The sequence below is a fragment of the Rhinolophus hipposideros genome (genome assembly GCF_964194185.1).
Source record: "Rhinolophus hipposideros genome assembly, chromosome: 1".
Classification (NCBI taxonomy): Eukaryota; Metazoa; Chordata; class Mammalia; order Chiroptera; family Rhinolophidae; genus Rhinolophus; species Rhinolophus hipposideros.
This window is the reverse complement of record NC_138047.1, coordinates 20,509,391-20,530,417: the sequence shown is the minus strand read 5'-3', so window position 1 is coordinate 20,530,417 and position 21,027 is coordinate 20,509,391. Positions and strand designations below refer to the sequence as shown.

General features: G+C 37.4%; 1 protein-coding gene across 4 annotated transcripts in view; it reads right to left on the bottom strand.

Moving 5' to 3' along the window:
- Window positions 1–21,027, bottom strand: part of ITGA8 (integrin subunit alpha 8) — a 167,951-nt gene that overhangs the window by 41,815 nt on the left and 105,109 nt on the right. For all 4 annotated transcript variants that reach the window (XR_013993892.1, XR_013993893.1, XM_081057808.1 and 1 more), the window contains 3 exons: window positions 15,188–15,280; window positions 10,687–10,766; window positions 5,776–5,856 (listed from right to left, as the gene is read on the bottom strand). Coding sequence is in view for 2 of the 4 variants with exons in the window: in XM_081057808.1 (XP_080913934.1) it covers window positions 5,776–5,856; window positions 10,687–10,766; window positions 15,188–15,280 (254 nt within the window). In the remaining 2 variants the exon portion in view is untranslated. The remainder of the gene's footprint in view (window positions 1–5,775; window positions 5,857–10,686; window positions 10,767–15,187; window positions 15,281–21,027) is intronic.

Sequence of the window (21,027 nt, the reverse complement as noted above, 5' to 3'; positions counted from 1 at the left end):
AACACAAAGAAACCTGGGGTAGCAATACTTATCTCAGACAAAAGAGACTTTAAGACGAAAACTGTAACAAGACAATGAAGGGCATTACATAACGATAAAGGGATCAATCCAACAAAAGGAACAAACTCTTATAAACATCTACACACCCAACATAAGAGCACCCAAATACATAAGGCAAATATTAACATCCATCAAAGGAGAGATTGACAGTTTACACAATTATAGTAGGGGACTTTAACACCCCATTGACATCAATGAATAGATCACTCAGAAAACCAAGGAAACATTGGCCTTAACGGACACATTGGATCAGATGGATTTAATAGATATTTATAGAACATTCTACTCAAAACAGCAGAATACAAATTCTTTTCAAGTGTTCATGGAACACTTTCCAGGATAGACCACATGTTAGACCACAAAACAAGTCTCAATAAATTTAAAAAGATTGAAATAATACCAAGTATCTTTTCTGACCACAATGATATGAAACTAGAAAATTTAAAATAGAACTATCGTATGACCCAGTAATTCCACTCTGGGTATTCATCTGAAGAAAACAAAGACACTAATTTGAAAAGATATATGTACCCCTATGTTCACTGCAGCATTATTTACAATAGCCAAGATATGAAAGCAACCTAGGTGTTTATTGATAAATGAATGGATAAAGAAGATGTGGTACATATATACAATGAAATATTACTCACCTATAAAAAATAATGAAATCTTGCCATTTGCGACAACATGGATAGACCTAGAGGCATTATGTTAAGTGAAATAAGTGAGACAGAGAAAGACAAATACGGTATGATTTTCTTATATAGGGAATCTAAAGAACAAAATTAACGAACAAACAAAACAGAAACAAACTCACAGATGCAGAGAAACAAACTCACAGATGCAGAGAACAAACTGATGGTTGCCAGACAGAAAGGAGTAGGGTGGATGGGAGATAAGGTGAAAGGGATTAAAAAGTACAAATTGCCAGTTATAAAAATAGTCATGGGGATGTAAACTACAGCATAGAGAATATAGTCAATAATATTGTAATAACTATGTATGGTGTCAGATGAATACTGGACTTACTGGGCTGATTACTTCATAAGGTACCTGTATATAAATGTCTAATCACTATGTTGTGTACCTGACAGTAACATAATATTGTATGTCAACGATTACTGAAAACTAAATTAAAAAAAATAATCTAAAAAATTTTTAAAAATTCAAAAACAAAAATTAATCAAGTCATCACTTTAATGGACAAATAAGGGAGAACCATTTAATCATCTTCTTAGACACAGAAAATAACGCTTGACAAAAACGAACACACATTCGTGTTAGAAATTCTCAAGAATACTACAGAAAGAGCGAACATCCTCAACCTAATAAAGGCATCTACAAACACCCTGAGGATAACAGCGTACTTAATGGTAAAAGACTGAATGTTTTCCTCTTAAGGTCAAGGCTGGATCTAAGAACAAGAGAAGGATGTGTCCTTTCACCACGTCTATTGGGTCTTGTACTGGAAGTCCTAGTCTATGCAGTCAGAGAAGAAAAAGAAATAAGGCATAACTACGTAGTAAACAATTTAACCTTGTCCCCAAAGAGGTCAGGCCTTTGCCCTCAGCCTCTAAGAGGAAACTTCTAAGCTCTCAACATTTTATGCCGAAGATGAAGGAGTATCTTTGTTTGCCTGGGGGGCTTGGGACACACTAGATATTCTAACAATATGATTTAGGGTAGGATTTGCCCACACCAAAAAGACCAACAGTGTGATTCAGGATGGGAGGTTTGGTCAAATCATGGAAGTCAACCTGGAGACTACGATCAATTAAGTGGTCAATCAATCAGTCATGCCTATGTAATGGAGCCCCCCCCCCAAAAAAAAAAACACACAGAAAAACGAAAAAACTGAACACTGAGGCTCAGGTGAGCTTTCCTGGTTGATGATATACCATGAATAAACCACTACCCATCAATATCAAGAAAGTAATACTTCCTGACTCTACAGAAGAGAACAACGGAAATGCTCTGCTTCATATTTCCTTGGACTCTATGTTATGCACTTCTGCCCTTGACTGATTTTCATATCTTTTCCCTATAATAAGTTGTACCACAAGTATAATAGCTTTCAATGACTTCTGTGAGTCCTTCTAAGTGAATTATTGAAACTGAGGGTAGATTTGGGGGCGTGTCAGAAGCTAAGGTGATCTCTTGTAGGGACTATTCCCTGTAACTTTGTAGTCGGCTAAACTTTTTCACATACAGATTAGAAAGGAGGAAATAAAATGGTCTATATTATTCACAGATAACATCATCATTCTATAGAAAATCCTAGGAAATCAACCAAGAAGAAACCACGAGAATTGGTGAGTTTACCAAGATCTCAGGATACTACTGCATTTCAAGACTTGTTATACATGTGGCTCAGGGGAACAGAATAAGAGGTCCAGAAATAGACTCTCACAGAGGGACAACTGACTTTCAACAAAGGTGTTGTGTTAAGTAATTCAGTGAGGAAAAGATGGTGTTTTCAACAAAGGGCACAGCAACCACTGGATATTCACATGCAAAAAAATGAACCTTGTCCCAGCTCACACCAGATACAAAAATTAACTGAAAATTAATCATAGACCAACATGTAAAACTATAAAACTTATGGGGAAAAAATAGGAAAAAGTCTCGTGATGTTGGATAAGGCAAAGATTTTTATTTTAAAAGATAGGTCACAAAGCGCACATATTATAAAATATTTAAAAGTTAGATTTCATCAAAATTAAAAATGTCTGCTCTTTCAACATCACTGTTAAGAAAAGAACAAGCCAAATCATAAGCTGGGAGACAATCTTTGCAGGACCCTAATCTATCTGGTACATGATTTTTGTATTCACAATATATAAGGGACTTTTACAATTCAATAATAAGACAAATGACCCAATAATAGATGGGCAAACATTTTAAGATACAGTTCACCAAAAAACAGATACTGATGGCCAAAGGGCAGTGAAAAGCTGTTCAGAACCACTGGCCCTTAGAAAATGCTAATTAAAAACCTTAGTGAGCTATTTCTGTAGATTTACTAGAATGGCTAAAAACAAAGAAAGAAACAAGCCTCAAGCAGATGTGGGCAAGAATACAGCACAACTGGAATTCATACTTTGTCGGTGGGAATGCAAAATGGAAATGGTACAGTCACTTTGGAAAACAGTTCAGCGGTATTTTGTCAAGTTAAACATACCCTTGCCATACAACTCAGTATCTCCATTTGTCAAAACAAATGTCCCAACAAAGACCTGTATGGAAATACCTATAGCAGGTTTATTATTAATTGTCCCAAACTGGGAATAATTAAAAACCCAAATATTCACCAACTAACTCGTGAACAATTCCTGGGACATCCATGCAGAGGAATACTTCTCTGTGATACAAAGAAACTACAAATACATGCAAGAACATATATGTTTTTCAACTGCATTATGCTAAGTGAAAGAAACCAGACTTAAAAGGCTACATTCTGTAGGGATATATTTATATGATTTTCTGGAAAAGACAAAACTATAGGCAGAGCAAGTAGGTCATGGTTGCCAGGGCCTGAAGCTGGAGGAAGGGTTGATTACAAAAGCACATGAAGGAACTATCTGGGGTAATCAAACTGTTTTATATATCGGACATAATCCTTCAAACTGGACACCTGAAAAAAGGTGAGTTTTACTTTAAGTAAATCACACCTCAATAAACCTGACTTAAACAAAAACCCATACCTCACAAACTGAAAAGATAGTTGCGATATATGTAACTGATAAAGAATTAATGTCTAAACTCTGGGATATAAAAGGAACTAATAGGAAAAAGTTAAGCCTCTCAGTAGAAATATGTGCAAAAATGTGAACAGAAATTTCCCTGAATAGGAAGATGAGTCAAAGAAAAAAAAAAACAACACATAAAAAAGTTGCTCAAGCTTATTTAGAAATCAGGGAACTGCAAATGAAACCTTCAGTTACATACTATTTCTTATCTGTAAGGTTGACCCAAAATTAAAAACTGGACCCTTTTGTGACTTAGTTAATAATGTGAAGCAATGGAAACTTTCATCCAGTTTTGTGGGACTGTAATTTGGTGTAACTATTTTAAAAACAGTTTGGTATTATTTAGTAAAGTTAAATAGTGTATACTCTCTGATCCTGAAATTCTCTGTCTAAGCATATACCGTTCTGACATCCTTCTACATGTGTTCCAGGAGATATATACAAGAAAGTTTGTGAAAAAAAAAAAGAAAGAAGAAGAGGAAGGAAGAAAAGAAGGGAGAAAGGAAGGAAGGAAAGAAAGAAGAGAGGGAGAAGAAAGAAAGAAGGAGAGAGAGAGAAAGGAAGGAAGGAAAGGAAGGAAACTCCTAAATGTTCATCAAGAGTAGAATGGAGAAGTAAGATATGGCATAGTTTTACAGTGTTATACTCTTCTGCAATTAAAATCATTGAACTATAGGCACATGCACTAAAGTGGTGAATGTCAACAACATTCATTTGAACAAGAAAAAAAAAATCACTGAAGCATACATAAAATAAGATTTGGTGTAGATAAGGTTCAAAACACTCTCTCATAGGCTGTACAGAATGATCATTTGTAAACACACACCTGCTGCCTGTATTTATGTTCTAGCCTCCCGCTTCCTAGCTGTGTAGCCTTCAAGTCCTTGTGCCAAAATTCCCTCACTTGTACAGCGAGGACACTAGTACATACATGCATTAAGATGTACTAACATGTTGGCCCAGCACATGAAAGTATCAGTAGGTGTTAGGCATTATTATTATTCGAATTATTATCTAATTATATAATTATTATCTAATTATTATTCTAATTATTATCTCCACTAGGTGGAGATTCAGTGGTGCCAGGATAACAGGTAAAGGCCCCCGCTCTCCCTCCACGGAGAGTAGCAGGGTGCAGCAGTAAGAAATGCAAGGTGACAATGGCTCTGAGTGCAGAAATCTACTGTTGTCTCCATAGAGGAGTGTAAACCACTCAGGACCTATGGAAAAAGAAAAGGGAACTCGGATTTCTGGAGCCCCAGAGACAGTTGAGCCCAAAAGACCAGTTGACATTTTTAGCCAACCTTGATTGTTGTGAAGAGACAAGAATTAAAATTAGTGAAGTCTACTCTGTACAAGATAAAAACTACATGCAATCCATTTCTAATTTCTTCCCCCCCACCAGGCACCACTTTCCCAGATGGTAGTTATTCCTAAGCCTTTCACTTGAGCACTTTCCTTCTGTCTCTCGATTAATTGCTTATTGGGACCTTCTTCAAAGAATAGTATGGAAGGAAAAAGATACAAAATGTAGATCCCATCAACCCTCACATCTAAGAGTTAGCCATTTCTTCAACTCAAGATGTGGTATGGCGAGGCTGAATTTTCATTCTGCCAAAATAATTATTGGAGAAGTGAGATTTTCAGACAGTTACATGGTTGTCTATGTTATCTGGCGTCTTATCACTAGCTTTTATAGTTTGATTACTGACCTGTCAGTTTGGGGAATAAAGTGAGCTCTTGTTTTGATATCCTTAGAGTTAATGATCATACAGGGTTTATTCTGCTTTCCAAGGGGAGGCTAATGATGGGTAGAAAAGAATGAGACTTTATAACCAAAGTGAACTGTGATCTCGAATGCATTAGGAAAATTCCACATAGTTTTTACTAGTATTTTATCATTACTGTCACGCACAGAAAGCTATTATTATAGTAAAACTACTACAATGCCTTGCTTATTACTTACCCTCTTATTTCTACTTGAGCTACAGCGGTGATGTTGATTTGCAGGCTCACAAAATTGCTGTCTGGGTTATCTTTGTTGGAACTAGAATACAAGGACATATGATTTAAATATATTTCCTCCGATGTGTTGTTATAATATATGGTCACAAAATACATTCTGTATAACACACATGACCAATACAATCATTTAGAAAACAATGGCATGTCCATTCTACAAAAACATAACCATGTGTAGATGGGAATGCTAAGATCCACCACAATCTAAAGTAATATAGTAACTTTCCATGAAGAGACACCTTTTCTGCAAACACAGTAGGTATCTAGAGACGCTAACATTTTTTTGTTTCAATGGCTGAACCAGAGCTGAGTTCATTTTCCAGCGCCTGCCCTGAACACACTCCTTAACTTCTCTGAGCATTATGTTCATTGTCCATCAAATAGGAAAGGACAGCATAGTCAACTCCTGATTTTCCATGCTCATACAGAGTAAGACTGCGAAGAATGATCCAAGAGCAGCACACAATGGAAAAAGAATTTGCATTTGGCTCTGGAATGCATCATACCATACTTTTTTTTTCATAGCAAATTTATCTTCCTTATGATTTATTTCTTAGATGATATTAAAATAAGTGTACATTCACTGCCTGCTCACTGATTGACCAGGGTGGTGTGTGGGGGTGGTGGTGAGCAGAAGCAATTGCTAAGGGCGAGCTGGGCAGTCCATGCAGAGGCATTAAGAAGATGACATGATGTTTTGCAAGTGGTTTCAGAATCTCAAGATGGAAGGTGCATGCTTAAGAACATTTCTTTGAACAGTGGCAAAATGATTTTCAAGTTTGCTGTGTCTTTCTCTCAAGCAAACAGAATTAGATATGAAATTTAACTTTTAAAACATGCACGTGTTAAGCAGCCAGCTCTGTAAGGAAAAGGAAATGTGTCTCACGAGAGGCTTAACCAGTAGCTGTGCTTTGGATGCAATCCCACTTGCATTTATTGTCCTACTGTGCTTTCATCGAAGTCACCCTAATGTCCCAAAGGATCCTGCTTTTAACAAACTGAGATGTGAGCACACCACCACTAATAGGTCATGTTTATATTCGGCTCTCATTAGGAAGAGGAAGCCTCCTCTTTTTCTCCTCATTGAACCTCACGCAGATTCAATGGACAGGCTCAAACACTGCGATGATGATAATGGGGTATGTTCTGATTAGCTTGTGAAGCTTTCCAAATGTGGGAGCTGGAAAAGACAGGATAAGAGTCTGCTTTCAAAGGAGGAGCAGACAGAATTGTTCCCACATTGCTTTTGAAAAGTCCTGTTCGATTGTATATACTGATAAGGCAACTTAAACTGCAAACACACATAAAAGACATAAACAGGCAAATGTTACGCTCATTTCCTGTAATGGGGTATCCCTGCTAAGCTTGTGATGAGCCTAGAGGGACTTGTTCACCAAAATTTGAACCCCAGTTTCCAGGCCACTTTATTATCATCACATCTGGGTAGGATCAGTCAACTAAAACGTTTTTTTTTTTTTTTTTTGTAAGACAGGATTCTGAATTACCACTGAGAAGTCATTAAGTAATTCCACTTGTTGCAGACGTTGTGGTTCCAAATACATTACAGGAAACTCTTTAGTTTTGGAAATTTAAGTCTAATTGTTCCACAGATTACCCTGACTTTGTTCTATTTTCTAGTTCACTACTGCTTTGCGGCAGTGCAAATTAGAATGATGGAGGAAAAAAAAGTGTCATTTAAGTTATTCCATAATTCGATTGCATTTTGTTTTCAAGTGGTTCAAATAACATTATTTTCATTACTCACAACATCCTGAAAATGTAAATACATGTCAAGCATTGAAATCATCTTGGGACAGGAGTCCAATATGAGGCTTACAGAGACTTTTCTGAAATGTAACAAAAGCAATGGCGGACTTGGAGGCTAGACCTGGTTGGCTAATCAAAATCATCCTGTGTCACACCAGCTTGCCATGACACTTGGTACTGCAACCAGTGGTGTCCAAAAATCTCCTGGTAAGAGAGCCACGGGGCATGATATATAACTTAGATGCTTTGACGTCTTTCCTGGAAGGAAACTTCCATCACTGATACCACTGCTACATTCAAACAAGCCATTCATCATCACTGTGGATGCTGAGCTATTTATGTCAGGGCTAGTTCTACGCCAGGCATGAGAATTTCCTCTCCATGACTACACCCTATGTCATGCCCCAAGGATAAACATCTTTTTCACTTCCTGCTCCGACACGATTTTCTTTTTCTTTCCTGTTTTCTACTTGCTATTTTCTAGCCCTCCCTGTATGTGTTCTGCCGTCTCTGGAATATCAGCAAAGACAATACAATGTTCACTTCACCAGCACGGAGGAAGCAACTGCAACAAATAATCACAAAGTCATGTTTGTCTGTGGGAATTGCTATCTGAGACCCGCTCCACAGAGGGAGGAAAATGTTTACATGTCACACAGAGCCAGGGCACGAAGACACCATTTAATGCAAATATTTGGCAACATGCAATATTTTAAGTTTATTAATTTATAAAGCCCGTTTTTCTTTTGGGTTCTATTTGTGGAAAAGGGCATCAAATGTACGTAACAGTGGTCAATATGGTCAAAAGCTTTCAACTTGAGAGCATTTGCTTTGGTTTATTTTTGGTTTAAACACATTTGAACTGGATGCAAACCATCCATTAAATGCTTATTTACATCTTGGGAGTCTGACAGCAAAGCATGAAGATAAATGCTCACTTCTCAAGTACTTCAGTATTTGAGTATTAAAAGTATTCTCAAACACTGTTATCTCTGTAATGTATGTTTTTGGAATTTGATACTTTATGCATGTTGCAGTAGCCTCTCCAGTTCTTTTTGCACTTCTCCATTTTTATGTTTTTCAGGAAAATGCTAAAATAGTCATGAATTTTTACAGCATGTAAGGATGGAACATAATCATGGCCCATTCTTTTAGATGAAGGGGGATGTTAAAAATGTGACCATTCCTACTTTCCATCAAATTCAGCACTTCATCGCCAAATTCATTATTTAAACAATGGTCTTCAGGATGTATTTGGGGAAGGTATTTAGAACATTTAGTGTTCTCTGTTCCTTGAGTGAACTATAGATTGCATCTAATTCCATTATCCATAACTGTAATCAAGTGTAAGGAGGTAACGTCAAAGAATTCGCTTTGCTCCTTTGTAACAGACTTTCTTTCTAAATAAAGGCTGCATATTTTATAAGAGGTGTATCTTTCCCCAAGTGACATGAAGCTTCATGCCACCGTAGGTAGAATCAATGTCACCAACCATGATGGTGAGAAACAGAAACTGCAACCTGTTGTCTGGGGGTTGGGGGTCCTTCTCTATTAAATACTTTTTCTTTTTTTCTCAAAACGTACAACTATTAACAGATTTCCCACATGAAAATATTTAGGGCTACCTGAGCCTTCTGGGAAATATACATTTTGTAGATCAAAGAAGTGATTTAATAAGCTTTGGGTGCAGGGAAGGGATATTACTGAAGAATTCCTTCCATCTGCATCCCATCATTAATTTGAGTAAAATAAAATAATCTCCTTAAGATCCAGCAGAAAATATTTAAGTTACATTCAAAAAAGACATAATAAAGGTCAGGAAAGGATACCTGAATTAAGTTAGGAAACCTCTCTCCCTAGCAACATAGGACAAAGTTCGAGGGCTATGGTTTGTGACACAGGTTGCACATTATAAAAATCTCCTACATTCTTATAGAGTTTATATATTTTTTTAAAATCCTAAACTTCTAGTGAAGTAGCTATTAAAAATAATCCACTGGGCAACATCATTTTTCTAAAAGCCATGACACTTTTTGACACCTTCTTCTTGCAGGACAGAGGTACATTTAGAGATTAGCCACACAGCACGCGAGTATTTGAGAACCAACTCGTATGTACTAACTTCAGAGTTGTTTTTGTGTTAGAACACGCTGGGCAAGTTATAAACAACTATGGAAGGCCTGCGTTTGCTGTCTACATCAGTGTTTTTCAAACTTTTAAAATTGCAGACCACAAAAACAATATATCCATCAAACGGGGATCTTACTATATATATATTTATGTTTATCTGAAAGGAATGTCTCATGAAGAGGACTCTGAGATACTCTATTTTATTTAATGTCCTTTTCTTTTAATGTGAGTTGAGAGCCATTGTATGGATTCTATTACTGGCTAACGGGTAGCAGCCTACAGTTGGCACTCCCTGACTCTCACGCACAATGCTCTCTGTGGGTCTTCCCACTCATTAAATATTATTTTCGGCTGTGAAGAAGCAAACAGAATAGATGGTGAAAGGGTAAAATCATACCTGAATCCCCGAACAGGGTCAGTCTTAGAGAAAGGGGGCAGCTACTTATATGCTTAAAGTTGCCAGAAATGGCTCTGCCTTTCTAGTATGTGATCTTACCTGCATCCTGCTCACATTAAATCATCAGAGACTCATTCATTCTTGCAAAGTTAGAAGATTTCAAGATTTCAAAGGCAGAATCTATGCTTTTTTTGTGTGTGTGCAGAAATGTTGCTTTTAGGGATAAGCTGTCTCCCAGCTGAGAGAATGGCAGGTATGGGTGAGGGTGGGAGAACAATGTGTATCAGAATAAGGAAAAATGGAGGGGGGAGGAGACGGGAGGGTGCCCAGGACAAAATTTTACTCTCATAAATTGGCTCACAGCAAGCAATCTCTCATTCAGAGCCAAAACCATTGGGGGAAAAAAACACACACAAATAACTGAGAAAAAAAATTAAAAATGGGCTGTGAAATCCTGGGTTCTAATTTCAGGTGGACTTCTAACGTGAAGGAGTTGACAAGTAGCATTTATTTCACTGTGGATCTCTTTAATATTGAGTGTGAGGCATTTTAAGGACTAACCTTCTGATTTGAAGATCGAAGTTAATGCTCACGTTTGTTTTCTCAAGACGTGGAACTGCAAATCGGAGGCCAAGAGAATACTAAATAAAATTTAAAAAAAATCACACAAGACATTACGTTATTACATGGGAGGAACTTTATACACAGCATAAAAATCTTTTAAAGTCATCCTGTAAAACTCCACTCCAAATTGCTGTTTCTTTTTCTGCTTCCATCCTGGATGGCTGAGAGCTGAGAGAAAGTTATACAATTGACACTTTAGGGCCGAGACCACCCAATCCCTATACATTTTGGTTCCCTCTCTTCATTTAGCCCCTTACCAACTCTTCTCCTGACACCTTCCTCGTATGCTAAATTAAAAAGCTAAATATATAAGAGGTGATTGATTTGGAAAACTGTGATGCTTCCATTTAATGGACATTTATGTAGACATTGAAATTATGGCTGTGAAGCTTATGCAACAAGGTGGGAAAGTCATCTGATACAATGATGATGAACAAAGAAAAAAAGGTTAAAAAGTTGCATGTGCAGTGTGTTTCAGCTATGGTTTATAAAGTGTTTCAATGGAAACAATTACTGTACACAACTAATGATATATTGTAAAAAATATATATACCAGAGTATATATTATAGTTATGTTACTCTTATCAGTGTGTGAGTATGTGTGGATTATTTTTCCACCTTTGTTTTCCAAAGTTTTAAAAGTGCTCAGACTGTTTTTATAATTTGAAAACAGATTTTAAAAACCTAGAGAAAAAGAAATCCAATAATATAAGTAAGGAAGTAAAAACAGTAGTTAAGCTATGCAACGACACTGTCCCATGTACTGTGCTAAGCCTGACATGCATTGTCTCATGTAAGCCTGACCGCTACCCTGGGCAGTAGGACCTGTGATTCATCACATTTTACAATCGAGCAGCAGTCTGAGGACTTGCTTCAGGTACAGAAAAAATACACTGCCGAGTTGGAATTGAAATCCCTCCAAGCTGACCCAGAACCTGTATTCATGGGCACTAGACTATGAGACTCAAACTTGTGATTAAAAACTCATGTTAACATGAACGAGTAATCATATGAATTAATAATGAATTATCATTTTAAGTTTAATTAATCATAAATCTTCATCATTTCACTACTGAATGTGCTACAAGCCAGGTACTGCCCTAGTATAAAGCCACTAGTGCTTTATAGCACGTCATTGTGTAGCCCCGAATATTCCTGCAAATAGGAATTCTCCCATTTCAGTCTGACTTGCCCAAAACATCACAGTTGATAAATGGCAAGGCTGGGATTTAAACCCAGGTATGCCTAATTATTAAGTCTATGCTTCCTCTGCCCCAGTCATGATGAATACTTTCATGATTCCAAATGTGCAAGTTTCTGCCAGGCTGCTGGGCCTTTGCACATGCTCTTCTTTCTTCTTCGGAAACCTCACAAGCCTTTCCCTGCTTTTTCTGCGTGGAGAACTCCTGCTCATGTTTCCAAGTTCAGAACAAGAAATACTTCCTGCAACACATTCTCCGATCCCAGGCCAGGTCAGGCACACATTTTCTCTCCTTCTTTGCTACTCTCTTATCACTCAGCCTATGATAGTACTAATTTTGAGTTTCTTATTGAATGGGGATTGTATATTTTCGTCTTGATATTGTCAGACTCTAGTTTTGCACCAGGCACATAGAAGGGGTGGCAATAAAAATGGTTATTTCTCATTAAAAAACAATGAGGAGAAAGAGCGTGCCATGGTTTGTATACTTCCAGTGATGGGAATCGTACTATATTGTGATGAAACCTGCCTGCAACACATTGTTGGTCTTCGTTATAAAACAGTTCAGCATGGGGGGAAGATACACAGAAGGTCTGACAACTTCATACAAGTGAGAGAGACGCATGTGTTCTTAACTAGGACCATACACCAGATCTCTGGGCATGGATTCTAAACAGCCTTTGTTGAACCGCTATTTTCTTGTTTTCCTGCTTGAGAGATTTTGCAAGTTGTTATGAATCTATATGGCAGCTAAATATTTTATATTACTATAGCTATTGTATGAAAATGACATTACACTTACAAATCATGTGTCACACTTCTGAATACTGCTGTAAATGTTTTGTTAAATTAAAACATAAAGTCACTTGAAGACTATTTTTTTAAATATTGAGACTAGAATACATATTCCTGGCAATTTCTGATGCTTTTTGATACTCAGGACTACTTCTACATTTGGAATTTTACTGTAATCCACCGAGTGTTCTTTTTAAAATACAAAATGCAGAAGTAAATAAATCAAAGTGTTTTAGAACACAACAGAATGCAATAAAATTTGATGTGTTTAAGGGCTTTAAAGAGAGATAAGAAAGCTATTAGGTTTCTTCCACTGTAGACCTCAGAGATAAATGAATACAAACAATTTACTTCCTTGACTTCTAAAGATTATTTGCTGGTAAAACAGATTGACATCGCCTCACGCAAACACATTTGTGGTTAAGACCACACTGCCATTTTTATCCTCCACTTTGAATGACACTGGTGCCCAGTTTTTGTTCCAAGGTTATTCTTTGTTATTGACGATCTTAGATGATCTCTGGTCTAGATTTCACACTTTTGATATTGAAAAAAGAATAAGTGCCTGGCCATCAACAGATGCCAACTCTGCTGCTACCATGTCATCTCGTGTCTCTGTGGCCTTAGGGAGACCTCTTCATAGCAAATTAGGTGGTTGGATTTTTGATGAAAATTAGCAAAAGGATTTATCAGCTTCTATATAAAAGGATTATAATGAAAAATGTTCTAATACCTCAGCTTAGACATTCCATTCGATCTTTCATTGCCGCATTTAAATATCTCATCTGTTATCCATTAGTTTTCATCCAAGGACTTACCACAGTTTTGCAGATAGGATAGGACACAGGCTTTGTGTTCAGGCCTGGTTCGTGTCTTGGGTCTGTCCTTCATTACCTGGGTGACCTTGGGCAACTCATTTGACTTCTCTCAGTCTCATTTTTCTCACCCATAACATAGGAGAAATACCTGACTCATAGGGTTGGTGGTTGTGGAAATGAAATAACATTAAAAAAGCACCCAGTGATGGGTTGATAACACAGAGGGTCATCAATACATGTTAGCTCATAAAAATCTGTCATAAAAGTTTATCTTTCATTTAAATGCTTACTTTTTTTGAACCAAGAAGTGAGTTCACTAGACTACAGCTTGGCACATTTTTTATCTATCCAGGGTCAATGAAATAGAGTTTCTTTTAGTGTAAAAAAGCAAAAACATTATTCTGGCACAGTATCCTGAAGTATAAACTGGGAATAGGTATTTCTAGATGGAAAGTTTCAAATGTTCAAATGAATGTGTGAAACACTGGGCTAACAGGTTTATTTACTGCAGGACTTCTCAGAGCCTTTAAAAATTTTATAGTATCCAGAGGATATAATATTCAGCAGTGACCAGAACTCCCCTTTAAATAAAGGCTTATCTCAAGGGATTAGCAGTTTTAGGGATATAATTTGGGAAGTTCTGATACAAATCAATGCAATTTTAAGTTTTCATGAATTTTTTTTCAAACAGGCCATTTCATTGATACATAAACATCTAATTTAAAATAGAGGAATATGTATGTTTAGTTTATATAACTTTTAATTATGTAATATTTGCAGATTTCAGGGGTTTCTTTTCCCCCTGATTTATGACTTATAAAGTAACTATTTCTGCTGTGATATGTATTACAAGAAGTTCCTAGGTGAATACTTAAACTGCAATTGCATAAAATAAATTTATTGTCTATGTAATCCTGAATGGGAAGTTCCTAAATGTGGAAACAAAGAAAATAAAAGACGAGGAGGAGGAGATGGTGGAGGGAGGAGAGGAAAAAACCCAAATCCTTATTCTTTCATAAGCCTGTTACAGATCAGTATTAACCCTTTCTTTTTCTTGCTATACTATTCTTCAAGTAAAATGTATAATTCAAGTAAGACACCTGGTTTTCAAGTAAGACCTGGGAAAACGGATTCAAAAGCTGAATTATGGAAATATTGTTATATGGAAAAATACTGTGAATGATATTCATATGCGAGGTATACTGGAAATAAAAATTTAATCGTCTTTCCTAAAATTTTTAATTAGGTTATTTCTTAAATCCTTTACTTACATTGCTTTGAATTCTAAGAAAAAAGTTGTAGTGGAATTCAAAGAAAAAATATTCAAAGAAAGAAATCTGTAGTAAAAAAAAATAGTCTTCATAGATTTGTCGTGACTAAAAGACATGTAAGAGTAACATCCAAAGAGAAAGCATTTAAAATTATTTGTCTCTGTGTTTTTAACCTTAGATTATCTACTCTGTGTTGGTTATAATGCTAAATCCCCCTACCCTGGTAATTTCCTGCCTAATTTGTTTTAATGGCTATGCGCTAAATTGCTGAGTGCTAATTGGGGAGTTTTCCATTAGTTCTCTTTATAATTCAATGAGACAGAAATCAGAAAGTGCTTCTGGTTTTCTCTTACATTTGTTCCAGCCACCATAGGGTTCCCAAGGTCACACACTACCATTCTGGTGACATTTTCCATCTTGTACTCACAGCTCAGTGGTCGAAATCCCTACAACAGGAAAGAACACCGGCGTGAAGTTCAGGGGGCAGAATAAATCACATCCTGTCAGGAAAGCAATGCTGTGGGCGGGAAGCTCCTCTTGATTTCAAACACCTGTGTGGGCAACTGTGCCCAAGAACTAATTGTGACCATCAGCTCAGAAAAGAAACTTGAGAGAAAAGATTGAAGTTTAATTTTAGAAAGAAACGTCTTAGATTGGTAACACATTTATTGTACTTCTTTCAAGAAGAAAATGCTTAAGATACCATATATATACACACATATATACATATATATACACATACATACATATATATGTATATATATGAACATATAAATATGAACAGTTTAGAAATTATTTTCATTATTGTTAGTGTTAAATTTGAGCCATGAAGATATTCAACACGACTAAACAAATTTATTCTTGCAAAAAGTGGAATGACAGTAGCATCTATGGATTAGCATACAACTCAATGACCTTTTGCAGAATTGCTTTGAACACACATTTCTACATATCATGGTCCCATTTAGAGATTATACAACCAATCTTAGTTCAATCCTCTAAATACGGAAGGCAGAAAGAGAACAGTTTTATGTCTACCCAGTGCTTCCTGTTTCCTTCTTCCCTCTATCCTATTCTGATTAAAATGCACAAAAACTCAAGTTTGAAGAGGTGCTTAGAACTATGTGTTGGAGAAGGAAGGTCTTAAGGTTATACTAGACAAGAGGGAGAAGTAAAAGAGGTTATCTTTGGACTCCTGCCCTCTGCTCACAGCTCCACCTACTGTCCTCACATTACTCCCAGGTACCCAGAAATCTACACCTTGTTGTCTACTCGGAGCCTCTTCCCTATTTCAAAGCCTAATGTCCCCAGGGCCCCGCTCTGCCTTTGGTGATAGCTACTTAGTTCACCCATTATTCCACTCAAACCTGTTAAGTGCTACTAACACATCCCCTGTCACCCTCATTCCCAAAGAGAAGCTTGCAGTATGAGGACTTCCACAGAGGAGCAACCTCTTGGGAACTTCTGCCCCATGACAGGTCCACGGAAGAGGACCTGAGGACCTTCAGAACATGAGGACCTTTTATCTATCTGTCAGCTTTTTAAAAATGTCATTTAAGGAAGTCATGTGAATTTCCCAGTAAAAGTTTCAGAAACCATCCTCTATTCCATTCTTTCCACTTTATTGAGAAAAACCCCGATTCAAATCTGAAACAAAGAAAAGCAAAACAAACCCAGGTATCTAGGTAAAGAATTCTATAGGTAGATCATATGCTTCAATAAAATAAACTTTAGAGGGCAGGGGATTTTGTTCTATTCACAATGTGTAGTACAGTGTTTGGCACAGAGGAGTAGATGGTGTTGGGAGCCATAGAGCAGATGTAATTCACACTCTTTCCTAAAGAAGAGCTTACAATGAAAAACGAGGTCTGACAATTAAGTTCGTGAACTTGTTGCACTGCTCTTGCTAACTTTTTTTTTATATCAGAGGGACTATTCATTATGAATTTGTACCAACTGGACAAACAGTTAACCAAGTGCACTACTTGGAAGTGCTAAAAAGGCTGCGTGAAAAAGTTAGACAATCTGAGCTTTTCACCAACAATTCATGGATCTTGCATCACAACAATGCACCAGCTCACACAGCACTCTCTGTGAGGGAGTTTTTAGCCAGTAAACAAATAACTGTATTGGGTCACCCTCCCTACTCATCTATCTGGCCCCCAATGACTTCTTTCTTTACCTGAAGATATAGGAAATACTAAAAGGAAGATATTTTGATGACATTCAGGAAATCAAGGATAATACGATGACAGCTCTGATGGCCATTCCAGAAAAAGAGTTCCAAAATTTCTTTGAAGGGTGGACTAGGCGCTGGTGTCGGTGCATAGCTTCCCAAGGGGAGTACTACAAAGGTGACTGTAGTGATATACAGCAATGACATTTGTAGAACTTTATCTAGGATGAGTTTGTGAACTTAATTGTCATACCTCATACTTTTTTAAACCTGGTAATATTCTCTCTTCTCAAAAATAGCTTACACATGTATTCAGGTTCTTAAAGATTCATAACTAACTCTAATCATACAGAAATGTTTTTTTGTTGGGATTATTAACTCAATCCTGAAAACAGGAAAAAAAAAAGAACCCAGCAAAAGCTTTTAAAAAATGCCCATGTGTCCTCTGAATATAATTCAAGGATTTAGTTTCTATAGTAAATATTTTTATCTTATCTAAAGGTTAAAAGTTATATATACATTTTTTTCAGCTTTCTAGAAATAGCTTTTCCACATCAATCAAAGAGCTTTTCTCTACCCAGATCCCCCACCCTTTTTCTTTTTTTAACCTTTATTTCCTCTCTGAGTGAGAGGAAACAATAATTGTTTTTCTAGATATTTCTAGGTTATTTTCCTCAGCTGTTCCAGGAACACTGTGGTTCTAATCCGTTTATAGCTCATAGAGTATCATTCATTCATTTATTAATTCACTGAAAATATTTACTATGTTATTGCTTATTTACCCGGCACTGATAAAAAAGACACCTTGTTCTCATTGAATTTCCAATTATCATAACAGTTGTAATAAGTGACCACAAGCAACTGTAACATGTGATGGAAACACACAGTTAGTACATTTTGTTAAGTTTTATGGTAGGAGGAATTCATAGAGGGCATGCACGTGAGACTTAAGCAATCAGAGAAGGCATCCTAAAGGAAGTGACATACAAGCTGATGGGGGGCAGTGCAGAGCAGTGGCTAAGAATAGGGGCCTGGACCTATTCCATCCAGCTGAGGTTTCCATCTTGGTTCTGCTACATAATAACTACCGTGTTTCCCCGAAAATCAGACCTAGCTGGACCATCAGCAATAATGCATTTTTTGGAGCAAAAATTAATATAAAACCCGGTCTTATTTTACTATAATATAAGACCAGGTCTTTATAATATAATATGATATAATATAATATAATACCAGGTATTATATCAATTTTTGCTCCAAAAGACGCATTGGAGCTGATGGTCCGGCTAGGTCTTACTTTCGGGGAAACACGGTATGTAACTTTGGACACATTATTAAATATCTCCTTATCTAAAATATGGAGATAATGATAGCCTTGTCATTTCTCTATATGGCTGTTATGAGGATTAAGTGAATTAAATATATGCAAGAGCTCAGAGCAGTGCCAGCCCATAGCAATTGCAAAATCAATGTTAGCAGTCTGTCATTATTAAATTGAGGCCTAATGAATGAGTAGAAAGAAATAAACTGCATAAAGGACATGAGGGAGGAGAGTTAGTGTGTCAGAGAGAAGGAACTGCAGGTACAGTCTCTCTGTGGTGAGGGCATGCATGGCTATTTGCAGAAACTGAAAAGAATTTCCGTCCTGTTCGAATTTAGGGTGTGGGGTACAGGTACGAGTCAATGATGGTGATGAATCTGAAGAGGTAAGCAGGGGAGATATATGAGGTGTGATCAAACAATATGGTGAATGTATAAATAAATAAAAACTGTTATGGTAAAAGACTCATTGCCATTAATCCCCCTCAAAATACTCCCTGTTGCTTCAGACACACTTATCCCATCGTTCTTGCCACTTTCTGAAGCAGTTCTGGAAGTCCTCTTTCACGAGTGGCTTTAGTTGCACTGTCGTGGCTGCCTTGAGGTCCTGAATCATTTTAACTTTGGGGAAGAGCCAGAAGTTGCACGGTGCCAGATCCAGTGAATAAGGTGGATGAGGACACACTGTAATGTTTTTATTTGACAGAAATTGCCATATACCAGGAGTGATGTGTGACACGGAGCATTGTCCTGATGGAGGATGATTTACGGCACACTTCAAAACTTTAAAACACACCTTCTCACAATCGTAGCTCACACCCGACTGACTGCACTGAACAAGTTGTAACTTGTTACACACTGTTACTAAGGTTCGACACGCCATTTCCTGTGTTAAAATTCCTCTCTTTCCATTGGATGGCACTTGGCAGCAGCATTCATGGTATTCTGTGATCACAATGGAAAGGCTCTGTGTCACACATCGCTTCTGGTACAGCAATTCCTGTCAAATAAAAACATTATGGTGTGTCCTCATTGACCTTATTCACCAGATTTGGCACCGTGCAACTTCTGGCTCTTCCCTAAAGTCAAAATGATTCAGGCCATCAAAGCAGCCAAGACAGCGTAATTAAAGAAGATGCTCACAAAAGAGGACTTCCAGAATTGCTTCAGAAAATGGTAAAAGTGATGGGATAAGTGTGTTCAAAGTGAAGGGGTGTATTTTGAGGGGGGTTAATGGCAATGTGTCTCTTGCTGGAATACATTTTTTTAAATTTAAATATTCACTGTAGTTTTTGATCACACCTCGTAATTTAGGGCTTTGTTAGTCATCTCAGGGATTTGGAATTTATCCTAAAAGCAATGGGGAGCTAGTGAGGGTTTTAAGCAGGAGAGTGACGTGGTCAGATGTGCATTTTAGAAAGACAACTTCCCCTCCAGGGAAGGGACTGGAGGCAGGGAGACGGGGAGGTGAATTAGGAGACTGTTGAGGTAATCTTGGAAAATGTGTCACTGCCAGCTTGGATAAAGGCAGTGACGGTGGCAGTGAGATGGAAAGAGGCTATGGACTAGACAGATTTAGGACTAACTCAGGCTTTAGAAGCTATGTGGATGCTGGGGCCATTCTCTAAGATAGGATATGTAGAGGATGAGGCAGAGCGTGAGTGTGAGAAGATGAAAAGTATAGTTCTGGACACATGAAATGTGAGGTGGGTGTGAGACAGAGGAATAGAGTGGAGTATACAAGGTCCTTAGAATCGCCAATTGTGGGGACAGAGTCCCAGAGAGCAGTTTCTAGGCTCTCAGCCTCTGTGGGGAGGTGTTAGCTCGGGTAGTGAATGATCATCAACTGTGATTGGTTGGCCATCGGCTGTAACCGGTTAAGCCAATTGGCTACTGATGTAACTGCGGGGCTGCATTGATTGGTTGGCAGGCAGAAAAGTGAATGGCTGACTGCAGATCTTGTGACTACTGCATGTGTCTCGCCCGGAGCCAGAGAGAACATAGTGGTATGAGTTCCCCATCTATGGCTCCCTCGGTGTTCCTTTTTGGCCTCACCACATCCTGCGTTCTTATGCGGGAAGTGGGAGCTGAGACCCCGCAGGTCGCTCCACAAGACACCAATTCATAGAGATAGAAAGTTGAATGGTGGTTACCAGGGTCTGAGGAAAGGGGAAGTAGGGGATTAGTATTTGATGGGTACAGAGTTTCAGTTTTGCAAGATGAAAAGAATTCTGTGGATGGATGGTGGTGATGGATACACAGCAAGGTGAATAATTTTAATACCACTGAACTGTACACTTAAAATTGGTAAATTTTATGTTACATATATTTTACTATGATGATGATGATGATGATGATGATGATGATGATGATGATGATAAAAAGCACATAGGCCTTTATACCTAGAAAAATGTAGAAGAAAGGTCACAGAAGGGAAGTATGAAGGCTGGCTCAGTTAGGGTTTCCAGAGAGACAGATGACCAGCATCTACATTTTTGAAAAGATGAATGTTTTCAACAAAAGAATAACAACACTTACGATCAGATAATCTGAATATGTTTCCCCTCGAGAAAAAATTGTTTTCTTTTTTTAAAAAAAAAAACAAAAACTTGAACTGAGTTTAAATAAGAAGGTACAGAAACCTCAAACTGCTTGAAAACAAAGCAGTCAGAATGTGGCTTAGTCATGTCAAATTCA